This window comes from Lissotriton vulgaris, chromosome 5 (assembly GCF_964263255.1).
Source record: "Lissotriton vulgaris chromosome 5, aLisVul1.2, whole genome shotgun sequence".
Lineage (NCBI taxonomy): Eukaryota > Metazoa > Chordata > Amphibia > Caudata > Salamandridae > Lissotriton > Lissotriton vulgaris.
The window spans coordinates 1,542,845,813-1,542,863,925 of NC_141693.1; the positions used below are offsets into that span (position 1 = coordinate 1,542,845,813).

General features: G+C 46.4%; 1 protein-coding gene across 3 annotated transcripts in view; it reads left to right on the forward strand.

The window, feature by feature from the left end:
• The window catches only part of LOC147712981 (uncharacterized), a 105,363-nt gene that overhangs the window by 45,041 nt on the left and 42,209 nt on the right, over nt 1-18,113 (forward strand). For all 3 annotated transcript variants that reach the window (XM_086923602.1, XM_086923604.1, XM_086923603.1), the window contains exon 5: nt 3,089-3,199. In XM_086923602.1, coding sequence (XP_086779728.1) covers nt 3,089-3,199 — 111 coding nt within the window. The remainder of the gene's footprint in view (nt 1-3,088; nt 3,200-18,113) is intronic.

Here is an 18,113-nt window from a genome sequence, read left to right on the forward strand (position 1 = left end):
ATCCATCTTTCAGGTAGGCAGGCGGAAAAGATATGTAATTAGTGGTCTGCGGGGAGGGGGAGAGAAGGGAAAAACAGAGAGAGAGGGGAGAACATGGAAATTGGTGGAGAGCTTAGTACAGAACCCGAGAAAAGAGTACGGAGAAGACAGACAACGAAACAAAGATGTAAAGAGGAGAGAACAATAAGCAATCTAGACTACGTTGGAAGGAAAAATAAGTAAAGTGATGGCACAGCAGATGCAGACAAAGTGAGTGGAATCACAGGGGAGGAAAACAAAAAGGAGTGGGAAATAAACAGTCACGAGGATAAAAGGAACTGGCAAGAAGTCAAAGGAGGGGAAATTCGAGACAAATAGAAGGAAAAAGATGCATGGGAGTAGAGACCAAGAGAAGGAAAACGATGCATGGGAGTGAAGAAAAGAATGAAGTGGTGAGAAGAGAGTGAAGTGGTGAGAAGAGAGGTAAGTGATGAGAAGAGAGAAATGAGATACACAGATAAAAGTCGAGACAGGGAGATGCGAGAGAAAGCAGAGACGCAGAGGTGAAGAGATTGGGGTCAAAGGCGAGACGTGGAGGGGGAAAGAACTGGAGAGGGGAAACAGGCGTGGAGCTGGAGAGAGGCAACGGCAACAAGCATTGAATGAATAAATGAAAAAAATTAATAACAAGCGTTGGCAAAGCAGGCAAGTCTTCCGTGCTGAAAGTGAAACCAGCCCTCGGCATTGGACACAGCAGGGAAAACAAGTTAAACGAGTTAAACAAGTTAAACGAGGTCTGGCAGGGAACAGATGGCCTGGGCGTGAAGCAGGGGGCGGGGCAGCACTGGGGAAGCCTGTGGGAGGGTGATTGATTACTTTGATGTGGGGAGGGAGGAGAGCCTTTTGCGAGCCTGCTGCCGATGCGCGTGCATGTTTAATCACGTGGTTCACGTGAACTGCATGAAAACCGCGGGGCTGAAAGCCCTTGGTTTGACGATGTTTTCGCCACTTGAATTCTCGCTCCGCTCGATGCGCTTGCGCACATCGATAGGTCGCGAGACCTAAAAACAGGTAGTCAATAGCAAAAAATCTTGGTGGACTAAATGGGTGGAATCCACTTGCTACTAGAAGGCAATCCAAAAGTTGTCATTTACGAGATTTATCTGTGTAATCAACAATCTGCATAGTTGTTTTTGAGTTTGGCTACAGACTGCTTTGGTGACCTTTTTAATTTCCATATTTTCACCTGTACATAGAGTGGGCTTTGGCCTGGCCAAGAGAAACATTTATGCTATTGGCTGTTTGTGTTTGAGTCCACCTTCTTTTGAATGAGTGCTTTGGCATATATGAGGTACTATAGTACAATCTCTTTTTGTCATACAACCATTTTATACACAGATCAATCACTTTTTATAATATTTCCAATGCAACAGCCTTTTTTAGGTCTGGTCTAGAGAAGGCTTTAGTTTGGCCACCCTTATGTAATGAAACCATGCATGCAGAAGGCCATGAGACCCAGCAGCCTCAGTGTTCGTCTCACCGAAATCCAGGCTAGAGGATGGAACATCAGAATCATAGCCTGAATATCCCAGACTCACTGCTCCGTAGGATAGGCGCAGAACTGCACTGTGTCCAGGATGGCGCTAATAAAAGGGAACATCTGGGAAGGAGTCAAGTATGAGTTCGGCATGTTGATAATGAACCCCAGCAAATGTAAAAGGTTTGCCGTATTCTGGAAGTGAGCGACGCCTGCCTGAGGCAAGCCCACCTTTAACAGCCAGTCATCAAGGTGAGGGAAGACTGGAACCCCTGGCCTCTGCAGATGTGTGACAACCACTGCCATCACTTCCATAATTGTGCGTTTTTTAAACATACGTATTTATGTTGTTCAAAGGCTGCGTTTCTGCTTGCAAATTAACAGGCATTTGCAATGCAATATGTCTAGCATTTGTGAGAGTTTAAGCTATTAGTATTGTAAATAACTTACAGGTAGATTCATCAATGTCCCGATTTGCGAGTCCTTAATAGCGATTATTAAGGAATCGCTATTAAGGACTTGCAAATCGGGATTCATGTAGAAATCGCTAATTAAATTGTGATTCCTACAGCCTCCTTATTTGCGAATAGCAAATTGCTAATCGCAAATAAGGAATGACTCCCAATTCATTCCTATGGGCCTAAAGGCCCTTAGGAATGAATGGGGAGTCATTCCTTATTTGCGATTAGCAATTTGCTAATCGCAAATAAGGATGCGATTTCAAGGGTGCCAGGGGTGTCCAAAGGACACCCTGTAGCACCCCTGAAATGTAAACTACATTGGTGTTGCGCGCACACATGTCCAAAGGACATGTGTGTGTGTAACATGCAACTTAGAAAAATGCGTTTTTCTAAGTTTTCGCTATTTACCACGAGGTCTGACCTCGCGGTAAATAGCGGCTCAAAATTGCGATTTCGCAATTTTAAAATGGTTCATGAATTGCATTTAAGGAATCTCAAATAGAGATTCCTTAAATGCAATTCCTCGCAAATGTGCGAATTCTTTAATAGCGAATTTTGCATTTGGGATGAATCTGGCCCTTTGCGAGCGCAATTAAGCTTGATGAATCTGGCCGAATGCCTTTTATTTATGTTTTAAAACCTGAAACATAAATAAAAGGCATTGCCATTTACAATGCTAATAGCTCAAACTCGCGTGAACTGGAGCCCTATTGCATTGCAAATGCTTGTTCCTTTTAGTCTTCCAACACCTGCTAGCCCCTGGTTCAAGAATGAAGCATTTTGGCAGGAAGGATAGAAGGAGAAGCAGATAGTGGCTACCTCTTAGGAATTTTTTTGGTACATAATTAATTATTGGACTTTCATAGTACATAGAATTAAAAATGTCTGTCCGAGAGTAATCTTAAACCCAAAATTGACTAACTGACCAAGGGTATATACTACAAGTGACTCAATTGCATTAGGCCTTTTTTCATACTATTTCAGTGCTGGACAACAAACGACCTTACCTGATAATTAGCACTGCAACATTTATGTGCACCTATTTATGTACAATTTATAACATCATATATATCTGTATATACATTATATGTTTATCTCCTGATATTTACAGGGCAAGCCGTTCTCTGTTCTGATACTTCAGTTAAAATTACTAAAAGTAAAGGGACACGCGTCTGGGAACCTGTGGGATCAGAAAGAACATCTATCAATTCGTCCACCTCAGGTATGTTTAAATTCGTAATATTGAAGCAAAAACTCTGGAAAATTAATGAGATTCACAAATCAATAAGGCAAGCCATAGCTGGTAGAGATACATTGAGGAAATCGATAACTTTCATAAAAATTTGAACCTTCTAAAACCTAGAAGAATAAAATAAACCAGACATGGGAATTAAAAGTGCACTAAAACTTCCCAGCTGAGATTAAGGGCCAGAAAAATATGCTGTGCCAAAATGTACAAATCACCATGCTTTACTGTTGTGTGTAACAAAGTATAATAAAAATAAGTTGAGCTAATTCCACTAGAAGAGGTTTAATTTCTCTGATTTATATATTTTTTTAAATTTACCAATGCATGATCGCTTAGAATAGTAAGTGTTACTACTTGTTTAATATATCAAATTTAGACTGGCTTTATTGAAAAAATGTAATGGTAATGGCCATGTGAGATAATGGTGCCATAATAGATTTTTGTTTTGCCTAAGAGCCCGCAATTGTAGGCATTTGTCTTGAATTCATTGAGACCGTGCTTCTAAACATTTAAGAACCACATCCCTTATTTTATTTATTTAAAAAGACAAACTTGCACACCCCACCTACCTTAAATGGACATGAGTCAGCGCGATTTTTATGTGTGACTAAAGCATTATGTAGTAGCACTGTCATTTACAGACCGCACATTTTACATTGAAATTGCCACTTACTGTGCACTGACGTACAGTTTTACTGATAGAACTATAGTATACAGCACACAAATGATATTGTATAGAAATCAGGTTCCCTTGAATATTTATAATTTATGCATAAACAAAGTATATTGATGTTTTTCAATCCTATTAAAATATGTTACCAGCACACTTCCGTAGTGCAAAAATGTGCTTAATTAATAATATCATATTTCATAAAAGCAGTCTTAAGAAAGCAGCAAAAATATCTTAAAGTAAATAGCAATTTCATAAAATGTGTGAAAAACTACTTTAAAAAAACCTCAAATATTTCACTCAGTTTTCTTAAATTTAAGAACAAAAGAACGCGGAAAATGTAGGGTTTATTTTCAAATTAAATCCGAAAATGCCCTACAAGCTTACAATAATTGGGTACGTCTGAGAACCCAACGCATATAAGGATTAGAAATACACTGTAGGAAGCTGGCTCTGTATATGGTATACCCAAAGTGTTCAGGGCTTAATGTAAACCCAAAGTGCTCTATAAGTGGTAGTGTAGTTGAGCAGCCTTAGGCCTAACACAGAGGAGTGTAAGACATTTACTGCACAACATTACCCAATAAGGGACCCACAACTCAAAATGGAGATCCACATCAATTTTTATACAAGAACGCTTTTCTCATGTTTTATTTTAAGACCAAGACTTTCGTAAAAAGGTAAGTACAGTTTCCAGGAAAAATACTTCAGTCTTTTAAAAGTCAGCACTTTTCAAACAGTTCAATGTTATCCTATGGAGGACAACAACAATGCAGTTTCACGGGTAAGTACCCAACTTACAGTTCCTGTCTTCAGGATTTTAGATCAGCAGAAGGCAAGGTTCAGGTAAGCACAAAGTCTGCACCACTAGCGGCACAGGGGCGGCATGGTGCAGGGTGCAAGTACAGTGCTGGGCGCCCAATGCTTTTAAATGGAGAACTTGGGTTGAACAAACAGCCTGCAGGCGTTGCACTGTAAGTTGCACGATTGAGACCAATGACCGCAGAGGTGACTAGAGATGTAGGGGTTCGTAGGGGCACTGGTGCTCTTTAGACATGAGTCTTCTTACCGAAGCCGGTCGCGGTCCGGGGTAGCCTCGGGATGTTATGTTATGTTATGTTAGGTTGGTTTTATGTAGGGCTCAGCTACTCCGAGGAGGGATTCAGGCTGCAGGCATTGTCGTGGAGTCCAGGAGGGATCAGCCAATGCTGGACTTGAGGTCATGATCACTGGTGAGCCTGCTCTGGGTTGGTGGTTCACTGGGAGATCGACTAGAGGTGTCGGGTGCAAAGTGGGCACGAGTCGCAGTTCCAGCTGTATACAAAGACCCTGGAGTTGGTTTCTGTGGGACAGAGCTGCTGTTTTTGGGGGTTCTGGTCTTTGTTGAAGTCCAGGCAGTCTTTCTCGGGTTTCTGGAAGTGGCTGGAGAGGTGTCCTCTTTTTCTGCAGGTTCTTTAAAGCTGGAGACAAGCTGGTAGGGCTGGGGCCAAGTCAGTAGTGTGCAAAAAGAAGAATTGATGGACAGAATGCAGAACAATGTCATACATTCACCCCAGTACAGAGATCTGGGCCTAAATCCATCGTTTTTTTTGCTCACCATGCCATTCTAATTTGGACCCAGCCATATGCAAATCAGTCTTGACCCTGCGCCCAATTGGAACAGTCCAGCCCAGACTGCCAGGCCTGGTCCTCCCTGGACTGGAAACAAGTATCCAATGACCGGTTTCGGGCTTTCAGCCCTCATCAGCCAGAATAGCTTGACTCCAGTGGCATGGAGAGCACAGAATCCACGTCTGGGCATACCCGTCCCACTCGGGGTGACCAATGCAGAAATAACAATTGATGGACAGAATGCAGAATAATGTCATACATTCACCCCAGTACAGAGATCTGGGCCTAAATCCATTGTTTTTTTGCTCGCCATTCCAGTATGCCATGTCATTCCAGTATGCCATGCCATTCCAGTATGCCATGCCATGCCATTCCAGTATGCCAAGAACAGTGCAGCCGTGAAGGCTAACACCCAGCAGAGGCCACGGACGATTGTCAGTGCCCAGAACCATTCCTTTAGCTCTTCACTGGAAGGTGAAGGGGCTAATTTACAGGCTTCTTTGGGTTCAGGTTGCCTGTCTGCTGATTTTAGAGTGGGGGGTCACCACTTTTGTTAGTGAGCACTCTTCTTCCACTTGCCTTTCCGTCAGCTGAGGAGCCACCAACTAAGGCTGGAGGCTGGATAGCTGCCTGACTAGTCAGGTCTTTTTGTTAGTCAGGTAGGACTTCACCAGTGCCAACTTTGGAGTTCTCTCCTATTAGTGCAGAATCTCCTTGGCCCACACCTGTGGCTATCAGTGGTCCACCTTTCCACACTTACTCTTCTTTTTCTTTTGGGGCCTACCTACACTGGTAGCAGGTTCTGACCCCCCCCCCCCCTCCCTTCCCCCAAGGTTCCTTAGGTGAGGCCTGGCACTGGACCAGTGCCTCACTTTGGCTCAGACCAACCTCTTTACTGACTACCACCCTTCTCTAACTAAGGGACACTCCTATTTCTAGGGACACTCCTATTTCTAGGGACACTACTATTTCTAGGGATGCTACTATCACTGGCCTAACAATGACCTGCCCTGGGATAGATATTTCTCTTTTGTCTCCCCTGGCACATACTGGTTTGAGACTACCAACCTGTCATGCACCACAGTGTGACTGGCACAGGTACCTCCCAGGGCAGTAGCTTGGATTTGACTGGGATTCCATTCACCAGTGTGTGGTGGAAGTGTCTACTTCCCTCTTGAATCTCACGCCCACCTGTTGGGCTCTTTTTACAGGTAAACGCTAGGAGGACATCCTCATCTGGAGGATTAAACCCATAGGCTACACTGGCAACCCCTGGAGCTACACTAGGGATTTTGCTTTGAGGACAGCTAGGGTCCTTGGAGTGGTGTCCTGTCTTTTGACAGTTGGGACACTATGCCTAATTGGATCCCAATTTTGACCTTGGTACCCATTTATGGTTTGTGAGGTGTCTCTGGGCCCACCCTTCTCGATAGGTTTATGGGGGCCTACATGGGACTCCTTACTTTGATCTCTTTTCAGAGTGGTCCACAATTTTATCATGGGGGCTTTTTGGCCTATGTTTTTTGTCTCCCTCCCCATAACCGTTCTTTTACACTCTGGTTCTTACCCAATGGTAACCTTCCTCCCCAACTCTTGGGGAGAGACTGGCCCAAGGTCTACTATGTATTTGTGCAACCTTTATTGCACACATTTACTTAACAGTTGTTCTTTCATTATCAAATTATAAAGCCCATTATAATCAAATTATGAAGCCCATCATAATCTTGCACATTGTTACCATATAACCAACCACTTAGTGTTTTCACTGAGTAATCTAGGTTTTCATAGCCTCGCCGAATCTGATCCTATACTCCTCAGTGCTGAATCCAAAGCCCTCAATCAGGGTCTCCTTCATGAGGTCATGGGATTTAGCATCTTTCTCATTGTGTTTCAGTAGTCTATCCCTGCACTTCCCTGAGAACATTTCCCACAGGATGGCACTCCACAGCTTCCTGTGGACCTGTCTACCAAAACAGGCTCTTTCAAATGCAATGAACCACGTTGTGGTATCATCACAGTCAAAAGAAATTAGGGACAATTCCTTTGGGGATTTTAGAGTCGAAAGATTCTACCTCACTATTTATTGTTTTGCTGCTAAAGAGAAGGGTCCTATGTACATCTAAGCTCTCTTTTTCCTTTGGCCATGAGTTTAGCCTCTAAGGATATCCTCCTGGCGAGTTCCCAAAGATCTACATCTTCACTCTCTCCCTCATCTGAGATATCGCCGGGGTCACTCCCACAAGTGGAGTTGCTATCTGAGGGGTTAGTGATGGAGTCAGAGTCCTCCTCCACCACTTGGGAATTTTCATCTTCTTTCCCCATTGGGTGAAGTTTGATTTTCCATTGCCTTGTCATTTGTTGCCAGCAACTGTTGGAGATGGCCTTTTGTGGGTTTAGGGCCTATTGCAATTTTCCATGCTTTGCTCATATATTCAAGTTGGGAAACTTACAGAAGTGCATAAGGGCCAGATTGAGCTCCTGGCTGGTCGCTGGATTTTCAGAAATGTTTTTTAAAGTAGTCAGGGTCTTATTAAAGGCTATTTTTCTAAACATAGGGGGACTTAGCCAAGCCCTTACACTAGTTTATTTAATTTGACAAGCACTTGAAAATCGATTACATTAATTCATTTTAAATAAATACAATTTCGGATTTCCTCTTTTGAAATCAGTTATTAATCAAGTGGTACACATGTCAAAGTATTGTATCCCACCACTGCACCACCAATGTAGGAAGTTGGCTTTGTTTATGGTATACCACATGGTGGGTATACCGTGCACTGAGTCCAAGGATTCCCCGGAAGTGTAGAGGGCTGAATGTAAAATTCAAAGGGCTCAGTTAGTAGTAGTGTGGGCAAGCAGCCTTTGGCCTAACACAGAGGAGTGTAAGAAATGTGTTGCACAACATTGACCAATAACTGACACACAACTCAAAATGGAGATCCACTCCAATTTTATAAAAATAAGCTTTGCTTGTGTTTTATTTTCAGACCAAGATCATTGCAATAAGGTGAGTAGGTTTTTAAATAAAAATACTTTTCACTTTCAAAAGTCACAGTGCAATTTCTGAACAGTTCAGAATTATCCTATGGCGTACACAACTTACAGTTCTGGCATTCCTGACCAAAGGTCAGCAAGGGACAAGGGTCAGGAGAGTACCAAAACTGCACCACCAGCAGCACAGGGGTGGTCAGGTGCAGAGGTCAAAATCGGAGTTTGGCCCAATGCGTTTAAATGGAGCGTCGGGGTGCTTGAAGCCATGCTGCTTGCAGGTAAGTAGGTAAGCTGTTGCAGGTGCCAAGGTTTGGGGGTAGGAACAAGCACTGAGGGGGAAAAAAGCAGCACCAAACTTGCATCACCAGTGGCACAGGAGCGAACGGGTGCAGGGTGCAAATTCAGCTTCGGGCGCCCAATGCTTTCAATGGAGAACTGGCTACGGACAAAAAGGTTGCAGGCTTTGCACCGGAGGTTGCTGTAGGGAGACCAGCAGCTATAAGTAGAGATGTAGGGGATGGAAGGGGCACCATCCGTTCAGCTCACCAAGGCCAAGAGGCTTCGGGTGCAGGGGTGCCTTTAGACATCAGTCTTCTTCCCGTAGTCTGTCGCAGTGAGAGAGAGCCTCAGGATTTATTTTTATTTTTTTATTTTGAAAGTTTTATATAGCGCGAACAAGATCTTTGCAGATATCAGAGCAAAAACAAGGGGTAAGAAAATCAAGAGAGTGTTTAACATACTTTTTGAGCACAGATTAGCTGTAGGTAAGAAATGGGTAGCAAAATAGGGTAGGTAAATCAAGGAGCATAGTTGATCAGACAAAACAATTAGTACAAGTAGGTGCAGAGTCTCAAATAAATCAAAAGTAAACGTTTAGGTGAATTTAGCCATGAGGATAGCTTTTACTTCCTTCTTGAAAAATGCAGTGGAGGAGATAAGTCTGGTTTCTGGCGGGAGTGCATGTCAGATCCTGGGTGCCATTCCTGAAATGAGCGTTTATAAGTTTTTTTCCTTCCGGAATCTTCGAGGTTTCAGAAGAAGATCTTTTGTGCTTCTAGTGGCTCTTGAGCCACCTGAGATTGTCAGCTTCTGAGTGAGGTAACTGGGCGAGTTGTGGTGTACAGCCATGTGTGTCATGCAGGCGATTTTCAGATGGATTCTGGCTTCAAAAGGCAGCCAGTTCAGGGATTTTAAGTCAGGGGAAATATGCGAGCGTTTTTTTTATCCAGTGGTAAGTCTCGCTGCAGTGTTCAAAGAGGCTCTTAGGGGTGCGGTTGTTGATAGGGGGAGTCCGCAGAGGGCGACGCTTCCGTAGTCTATCCGAGGAATGACTAGGGCTTTTACTGCAGTTTGGAAGTCCTTAGCTGGGAGGAAGGGTTTAAGTTTCCTCAAAGTATTGATTTGGAAATTAGCTCCCTTAGTTGCCTTGCTGATATGATGTTGCATATTGAGATTGTTGTCAAGGGTTATGCCTAAGGATTTCGCGGAGTCCACGATGGTAGGTTGGACATTGAGTGCAGTTAGGTGCTTAAGCCATGTTTGAGTGGTGGAGATTTTCGCGGGAGGTGAGATCAGAAGGAAGTCAGTTTTCAGAGCATTGAGTTTGAGGTGATTTTCGGCCAGCCATGATTGGGTGTTTCTGAGCGTTGAGTTCAGAAGTTTGATGTCTTCGGGGGATTGTAGTTTGAGATAGAGTTGGGTGTCGTCAGCGTACATGTGAAAGTGTGCATTAGATGCTTGTAACAAAGTGGTGAGTGGCTCCATGACTAGGTTGAACAATGTTGGGGATAGGGAAGATCCTTGTGGGACGCCTAAAGTTACAAGTACAGGTGGGGACATCAGGTTGTTGCTCTTGAATTTCTGAGACCGGTTATGCAGAAAGGAAGTAAACTACTTGAGTACTGTCCCTGATAGACCCATTCTGATATTTAACAGCTCGAGTAAGTTCTCGTGTTTGACGGTGTCAAATGCTGAAGAGAGATCAAGTAGGATGAGGAGGCAGGTATTGTTCTGATCTAGGATTTGGAGGGCGTCATCAATTATGTGTGTCATAGCTGTTTCCGTACTGTGTCCTGCTCGGAAGCCTGATTGATGAGAGTTGAGGAGGTCAAACTGATCAATTTGTTTTGTCAATCGGAGTTGTACGCATTTTTCCAATAGTTTGGCCAGGGTGGGGATATTGGAAATAGGACGGTAATTGTTTAGGTCAGTAGGGTCAGCTGTTGATTTCTTGAGTATAGGCGTGACTTGTCCCACTTTGAGGGAGTCGAGGATGACTCCTTGTTGCAGTGAACTGTTAATAATTTTGGTAAAGTGGGAGGAGCAATGGGATGAAGTACTTTACAGCGTTAGCAGGAAGGGGGTCTGTGAGGTGATTTGAAGGTTTCAATGTACTGAGCAGTTTGCCAATTGTTTCTTCTGCGTTGGTTCAGTGGGTGTTATGCTGTGGGGGCTAGAGTAAAGGCTTACGTCATTGAGGAGATCGCTCCTGATGTTATCAGTCTTTAGATTAAAGAAAGCAGAGAAGTCTTCACAGGATGGTATATCGCCCATTGTGCTATGTGATTGTTGGGGTTGTTCCTTGGATTGTGATTTAGCTCAAACAGTTTTCTTGGCCGTTTTTTTGCTTGGTCGAGTTGGAGGCTAAAGAAATCTGATTTTGAGCGTTTGATTTTCCTAAAGTAGGCGTTTCTCTTTTTATTAAGAGCTTTAAGGTGCAATGCCGAAGGGGCTGATCTCCAGGTGCGCTCTGCCAGTTGCATGGCACGTCTATCTTCGTTGAGTCTACCATCGTACCATGGGTTTGAGTTCTTAGTGGAGACTCTCTTCAGTTGCAAGGGGGCGGCCTCATTGATTATTGAGGTCATAGAGTTGAGGTAGTGGTCGGTCAGAACTTGAACGTCTGAGGCGCTGGTAGGGGGAAGGAGGAGATTGCAGCTGGGGGAAGGTAAAGAGTTGGGGTTGAGTTTCTTCAGCTCCATTTTCCAGACCTTGGATTTGGTGAATTGAACCGGGTTAAATTTAACTTTTTTCTTGATGAAGAATGTGATAATGTGGTGGTCTGACCAGTCACAGGGTTGGATTGACCCAAGTTGGGTAGAGTCCTCTTTGGAGATGATAAGGTCGAGGACAGAGACTTTGTCATGGGTGGGGCTATTGCAGATTTGGGTGAGGTCAAGAGCGTTGAGAAAGTTTTTGAGACTATTTACCAACGCATCATTGTGATTGTTCCAATGGAGATTGAAATCGCCAAGGAAAATTTGAGTGTTTTGCCATCCGGAATTGGTTGTGATCGTGTCCATGGGTGAAGATGAGGTTGTCCCTAGGGGGATGGTAAATGATGTGTAGAGAGCATACAGGTTTGCCCTCGCTGTTGACATCGAGGCAGATGTATTCACAGGAGGTAAAGGAGGGGGAAGTGACTCTAGTAACTGAGAGGTTGCTCCTATAAATGCATGCGTTTCCACCGCCTGTCTTGCCAGTCCTGTCAAGTCTAACGATGTGATAGTTGGGGGGGAACTAGAATGTCCATGATTGGTGTAGAAAATTCTGTTAACCAGGTTTCAGTGAGAATGGTCAGGTCAAGGTCCAATGTTTTGATGAGATCAGCGATGTCGGAGGAGTGTCTAGGGGCTGATCTGCAGTTGAGTAGTGTGCACTTGAGCCGTGGGGTGATAAGGGAGGTAGAGGGTTCTAGAGTGAGGGGGACTTTTTTAAGGTTATGAGGGACGGAGCCTCTGATATTGTGTGTGGAGGGCCTAAGGGGGTTTGAGTGAATCGTGGGGATGGAAAGGTGTGTGGTGGCTATGTGGTTTTGGGGAACTGGGTCATATGAGCGGAGGAGGGTGCGTATGTCGTGTTCCGAAAGTGTATCAATGGTACTTTCGAGGGCGGTTGATGGGATTGCGAGCGGGGATTGAGGTCCAGTGTGGAGAGTTTTGTGTGAGAGGGTGAGTAGGATGGATGGGGGACTTGTTAGGAGAGAAAGTGGTGGTGGGTAGGGGGTGTCTGGGGTGTATAAAGAGTAACTCTTTGAAGGTGTGAAGATCCTCTTTGATTTGGAGGAGGGTGGACATAATCTTGTCCAGCGTGGTAAGGAAAGGTGTTGGAGATGGGCACTGAGGGTGAGTAAGTGTCAAGGGTACTGGAGTGGGGGGGAGGGGTGTGGTGGTGTTAGTGCAGGGGTTGGTGGTATTAGTGAGAGGGTTGGAGGGGGAGGGAAGTTGGGGGGAGGGGTGTGGTTGGATTAGGGTGGAAGTTGCTGGTATAAGTGAGGGTGTTATGGTAGGAGAGGTAGGAACGTTGGGTGGAGGGGTGTGGTTGGATTAGTGAGGGGGTTGGTGTTAATGTGGCGGGGGTTCGTGGTAGGAGGGGGTGGGAGGTTGGGGGATGAGTGAAGGCTAGGAGTGGCGGGGTGCAGGTGTGGTAGTGGGGTCTGAGAATGGTGGGGAGATGGGATGGGAAATGGTCCTGTTGAGGGGAGGCGGAGTGGAGTTAAAGGAGGTGGGGAGTTCTGAGAGTCCAGTTGGTAGTGGGAGGGGAGGGTTATGGTGGAGGGCGGGGAGAGTGAGGGTGGGGTAGATGTAGGAAGAGGAGTGAGCTACGCCTTGGATTGAGGGGTGTGAGGTTACTGTAACGGGTGGGTGAATGACTAGAATACTGGGGGGAGGGAGGGTGGTGTGTCGTTCTGATGCTGTTCTAGGTTAGTAGGAGGGAGGGTGGGGGAGGATAGGCGATTAGTGGTAGGAGGCGCTGTGGAGTCAAGGGTGCTAGGCTTGGAGGTCGGATGGATTGGAGTCGGAGGGTTGGAGATATATTCTTTGAAAGTGGGGAACAGGTTGTCGAATAGGTTAAGGTTCCTGTCTGTGGATTGAATTAAGATAATACCGTTGTTGTAGATGGTGATGGTTGCTCTCGCTGGGAAGAGTTGGGATGGTGCGGTGGAAAGTGTTAGGCCATGAGCGGATTTCCTAGTGGCGGAGATAGTGAGTAAGGTGAGGAACGTTTTTCTCCATTGTGCTCTACGTATAGTGTAGAGGATAATATTGGTGCTCTTGGCTCCATTGTTTAGTGAGAAGTAAGTGTCCACAAAGGGAGTTTCGGGGTGGGACTTCAAGAAGTTGTGTTTAAAACGTTTGGCGGTTTTTTTGGGGAGCTCGGGGGGGGGGGGTAATTAATTTTATATGTGTGTTTGCCCGTGGGCTCCATGTTGAGAGTAGAGGTGTAGGTAAGTTAAGGAGGTTGTGTGGGTAGGTGTAGATAAGGGCTATAGTAAGTGTGTGTGAGGTGTGGGTGGTTAAGCTAAATAGTGGGCATGAAGGAATAGAGATTATGACTAGTCTAAAATGGCCGACTCCTTAGGCATGGTTAAGTAATGGGGAATGACTAGTCTAAGATGGCTGAAAAGTTGGGGAGAAAGAGAATAGCATTGTAGTCCTCTGTTTGTTTTTATGCTTTGAGACCAGAGGAGTAGACCAGTTTTGTTTTCTATTCCGGGGCGGATCGAGATAGTCCAGTTTCTAGCTTGCTAAGTGGGGAGGACAAGTCCTATATCTATTTTGGTGATCCCAGTGCCAGGCAGGGTTGTTGTTCAGCCTTGTGAGCGTCTGGTAGTAATGGAGGCGATTTATTGCTGCAGTTTATGGCCCGGCCATTTTGGGCCATAGTTCTCAGAGGGGTAAATGGACAAAAATCAAAAACAAAAACGAACCACAGACAATACCTTGTTGCAGACCTGTGTAGCAGGTACGCTGGTGTCATCGGCATTTTACTGCAATCATCGTGATTAAGCTGGAGGGAGCGCTGCAGGACCTTGGTAATGTTGTTGTGGCAGTAGTCAGAATGGGAGAGGATTTGATTTGGACTGTGTTATGTCCGTTCTATAGTCCATAAGATCTGGTCCAGTGAGGGAGGTTTGACAACTTGAGGAATAGGTGAAAGATCATGGCAGACATCACTTATTTGCGTGGGCTCTTCAGGTGGGGGGCGGTGCTGCACCTCTGGCTCTCCCTGATGTGTAGCAGGTCAGGTTCACTTTTCGGGGAGCTCGGCCGTCACGATGTCCACACTGTCTCGCCGAGATGCGGAGCACTCTGTGGGGGACATCGCTGCTGAAGGACGGGCGGCCGTGCAGCAGAGCAGCTGAGAAGTGGGACGTCCGTTCCTCGGCACCAATGCGGGTATCGAGCTTTCGCGGTAAAGAGCTGAAAGGAGGGGCAGCCACTGCCGTGCAGGCATGGAGGAGCCGGGCCGCAGCAGAAGGGAGGCTTGGGATCCCGTCATTTGGCTCTACGGAGCAGAGGGCGATCCTCGGGAGCCTGTCACGTCAGTACCCAGGCAGATAGCGTACATCCCCTGCCACCGACAAGGCGTATCCGTTGTTTCAGATCTAGGGGTGAGGGTCAGCAGGGAAAGACCGTCACGCCGGCAGCGCGTCGTCTCAGCGATGATCGAGCTGAGAACGCCACGAACAGCCTCCGCTTCAGGAGGGGGGGTCAGCCCGCTGCACCGGACCTTTCGCTCGCGATAATCGTCACTCACAGTCCCCAACGATCCTGAGCAAGGGGTCCTGGGTTCGCTCAACAGTGATGGCGGCAGCAGCTTCACGGATGTCCCTTTTGTCTAGAGACGAGCTCCGATGCCAGAGAGTCCAGTGCGCCGAAATGTCAAAAAGAATATGTAAAGATGGTAGGGCTCGACCAGTTACTTTTTAAGCGATTGGTTTCAGGTGGTGATTGCTGCTAACAGGGATATGTCCAGGAGGGGATCCCAAGCGCTTGGAGCTCCTTCCCAGAGCTCCTACCAGTCGCCTGGCGTTGCAGTGCTGCAGGCACTGTTGTGGAGTCTAGGACGGATTAGCCAACGCTTGACTTGAGAACTAGATCACTGGGCCAAAGGCGTCGGTTGCAGAATGGACAAGTCTTTTGGTTTCAGTTGGATCCACAGTCCTTGGAATTAGTTTCTTTGGAGCAGAGCTGCTGACCTCAGGTGTTCTGGTCTTTGTCGAAAGCCAGTTTTCCTCTAGTTTCTGAAAGTGGCTGGTGGCAGGTTATGAGTAGTGTTTTCCTCAGGTTCTTTAAAGCTAAAGGCAGGCCGGTGGTGCTAGAACCAAGTTAGTAGTAGTCTGCTAGCTTTGCTGCATGGCGTCTTCTTCGTCCTTCTTAGGTTGCAGGAAACTAGTTTCAAGGTCTGAGGGGAGCCTCCTAAATGCTAGATTTAGGGGCGTTTTAAGGGAGTAACAGGTAAGGCCAATGGGCACCTCACCTGGGATGAAAAGACACTCTATTATGCCACCCTCATCTGGTAGGAGTGCATAGTCCTTGCCTGAATTGAAGGGACCCCCTCATCTTGAATAAGGAGGAGACTGAAAAGTGTGCTTAACTTTACTTCCTTCACATGAGGGGTGGAGTTAGCAAACATGGGCACTTCTCCTTGTCTTTCTAAGCTTTCCCACCCAAAGTGGCTTCCTGGCTGTAGATTAATAGGCAATCAAATTGGAAAACTTTAAACTAATTCTCAGATTGATCGCATCAAAGGATAAAGGCTTCAGATTTTCTTTTAAGGACAGCAAGGGGATAATCTTTTGCTAAATGACAGAGCTTTGTGAGTCGTCATTTGACAATTCTTTTTTTGGAAGAAACCTCTGGTGACCCTTTCGGCATTTCGCCTTTTTGTATAACTGAGGATGTTTAGAGCTTAATGTATTCAAAAACCGGAGCAAGATGGAGTCAGCATGAGCGATCGCGCTGCTTGGCTGCTCACGCCAGACGTGTGACCGATCGGCTAGCCGCCCTGTGTCCCTGCAATGCCGGTCTGGGGAGCGCGGAAAACGCTAAGGCTACCGTCAGGAGGACACGAGAATCCTCGATCTCGGCGCAAAGGCGACATTTACCGCGAGGCAACCAGCAGCATTTCCGTGTCCATTCCTCATACTCCTTGGATTCTCCAGCTTGGCCTGCTTCTGGATTTATCGCTGCCCTAATTAGGATTTTGCCCTTTAAAGCGTTGCTTGCTCTAGAAATTGATCACGGACTAAAAAAGACACGGCAGTCGATTTCTCTGCCCATCCACAGCTTTGATATGAGTGCTCGGGGGGGCCGGAAAGGCGGCAAAAAGAAGACAACAGCAATTCCTGAGCCCAGAGAACCGAGGGCTGCCATCTCTACAGAGGGGACAAAATCTAAACATGAGGTCAGTGATAGTAAAAAGCCGCAGGGCAAAGCAGGGAGGGGGGCTGCCAAAAGACTCTGCAACCATGCCCCCCCCCTAGCTAAAATGTTTATGGGATGGGAGCCAGCGCGCATTCCTCTGGTATCTATCCCAAAACTAATGTGCTTCCATCTGAAGGTGCTCCTACTGTACCTCTAACCCTGCTACCAACCTTGCCAATTACTTCAGCACCCCCACTAGGCTCACCACAGACAGCCCGTTTAGTAGCCAGCCTAGAGCCTGAGCCTGCCCTGATTAATAACGCCCTTGGGGGCATCATGTACTAACCCTGACTCCGGTATCAGCGGCACCTCTGCTGGACTACTCGATCTCACTACTGTTTCAAGCACACATCTCTTTGCATCAGCCACCAATCTTCCAAATGGGGCAACAATGCAACCAGCACCATCAGCTCTGTCCTCTGCTGCACAGGAATCAGGGGATGTTCCTGACCCTACTAGCCTTGTCACCATGTCCAGTGCACCTGAAGCGCAGATGGCAGACACAACAAACTTTATTCAGAACTTAGAGCTCCCCCCTGGAGCGCAGGCCCCCTGGACCCCGGAAACTGCGATAGAGCATTTTTACTCAGTATCCGACAGCACTCTAACTTCTTTGGGCGAAGGAGGGTCTGACACCAGTGAAGGAGACAGCGAGGTTTCTATTAAAGACACTTGCACAGTCCAACGATCAAAGAAGCCCAGAAGCAAGAGCAAGCGGCGGAGCCAGCTGAAATGGGACTTCTCAGATTCCCAGATGTCCTATCCTCCGATGAGGATGACCCTAGCATAACTCAGTGGGGGTACACAACAAAAGCCCGGCACAAAGACACAGCTGAACCATCCCTAGCATCCATCTTCGCCTCCATCAAAGAGTTTCAGGAGGAGGTCCAGGCAGATAACCGCGCAGCTAAAAACGCTGCCAAAAAACTTCAGGGAGGCCTAGGACGGCTGAATAAAACCTGCACCGACATAAGTGATTGTGTCTCCATGGTGGAAGCACGAACGGAGCACTTGAAAACGGAATCCGCGGCAATCCAGCAACAAATCGAGTCTAATACTTCCTGCCTGGTAGACCTAATGTCTAAAATGGAGGATCAGGAAAACCGCCAGCGCAGGAACAATCTCCGCCTGCTCGGTATTTCAGAGGGGAAGGAAGGAGACGACCCTAGACGTTTTATTGTCAAACTTTTGCAGGACTCCTTTCCTGACAAACAGGGATGGGACTGGGATCGCGAGGTCCAGAGGGCACATCGCTTCCCCTTCAACAAAAGACCACAGCGCAACTGCAACACTACCGAGGGGCAGCCAAGGGTATTCCTAGTCTACTTTGGCGACTTTCTTCTCAGGCAGTTAATCTATGATCAGGCTCGCCACAACTCCAAGAAAGGGGCCAACGGGATAACTT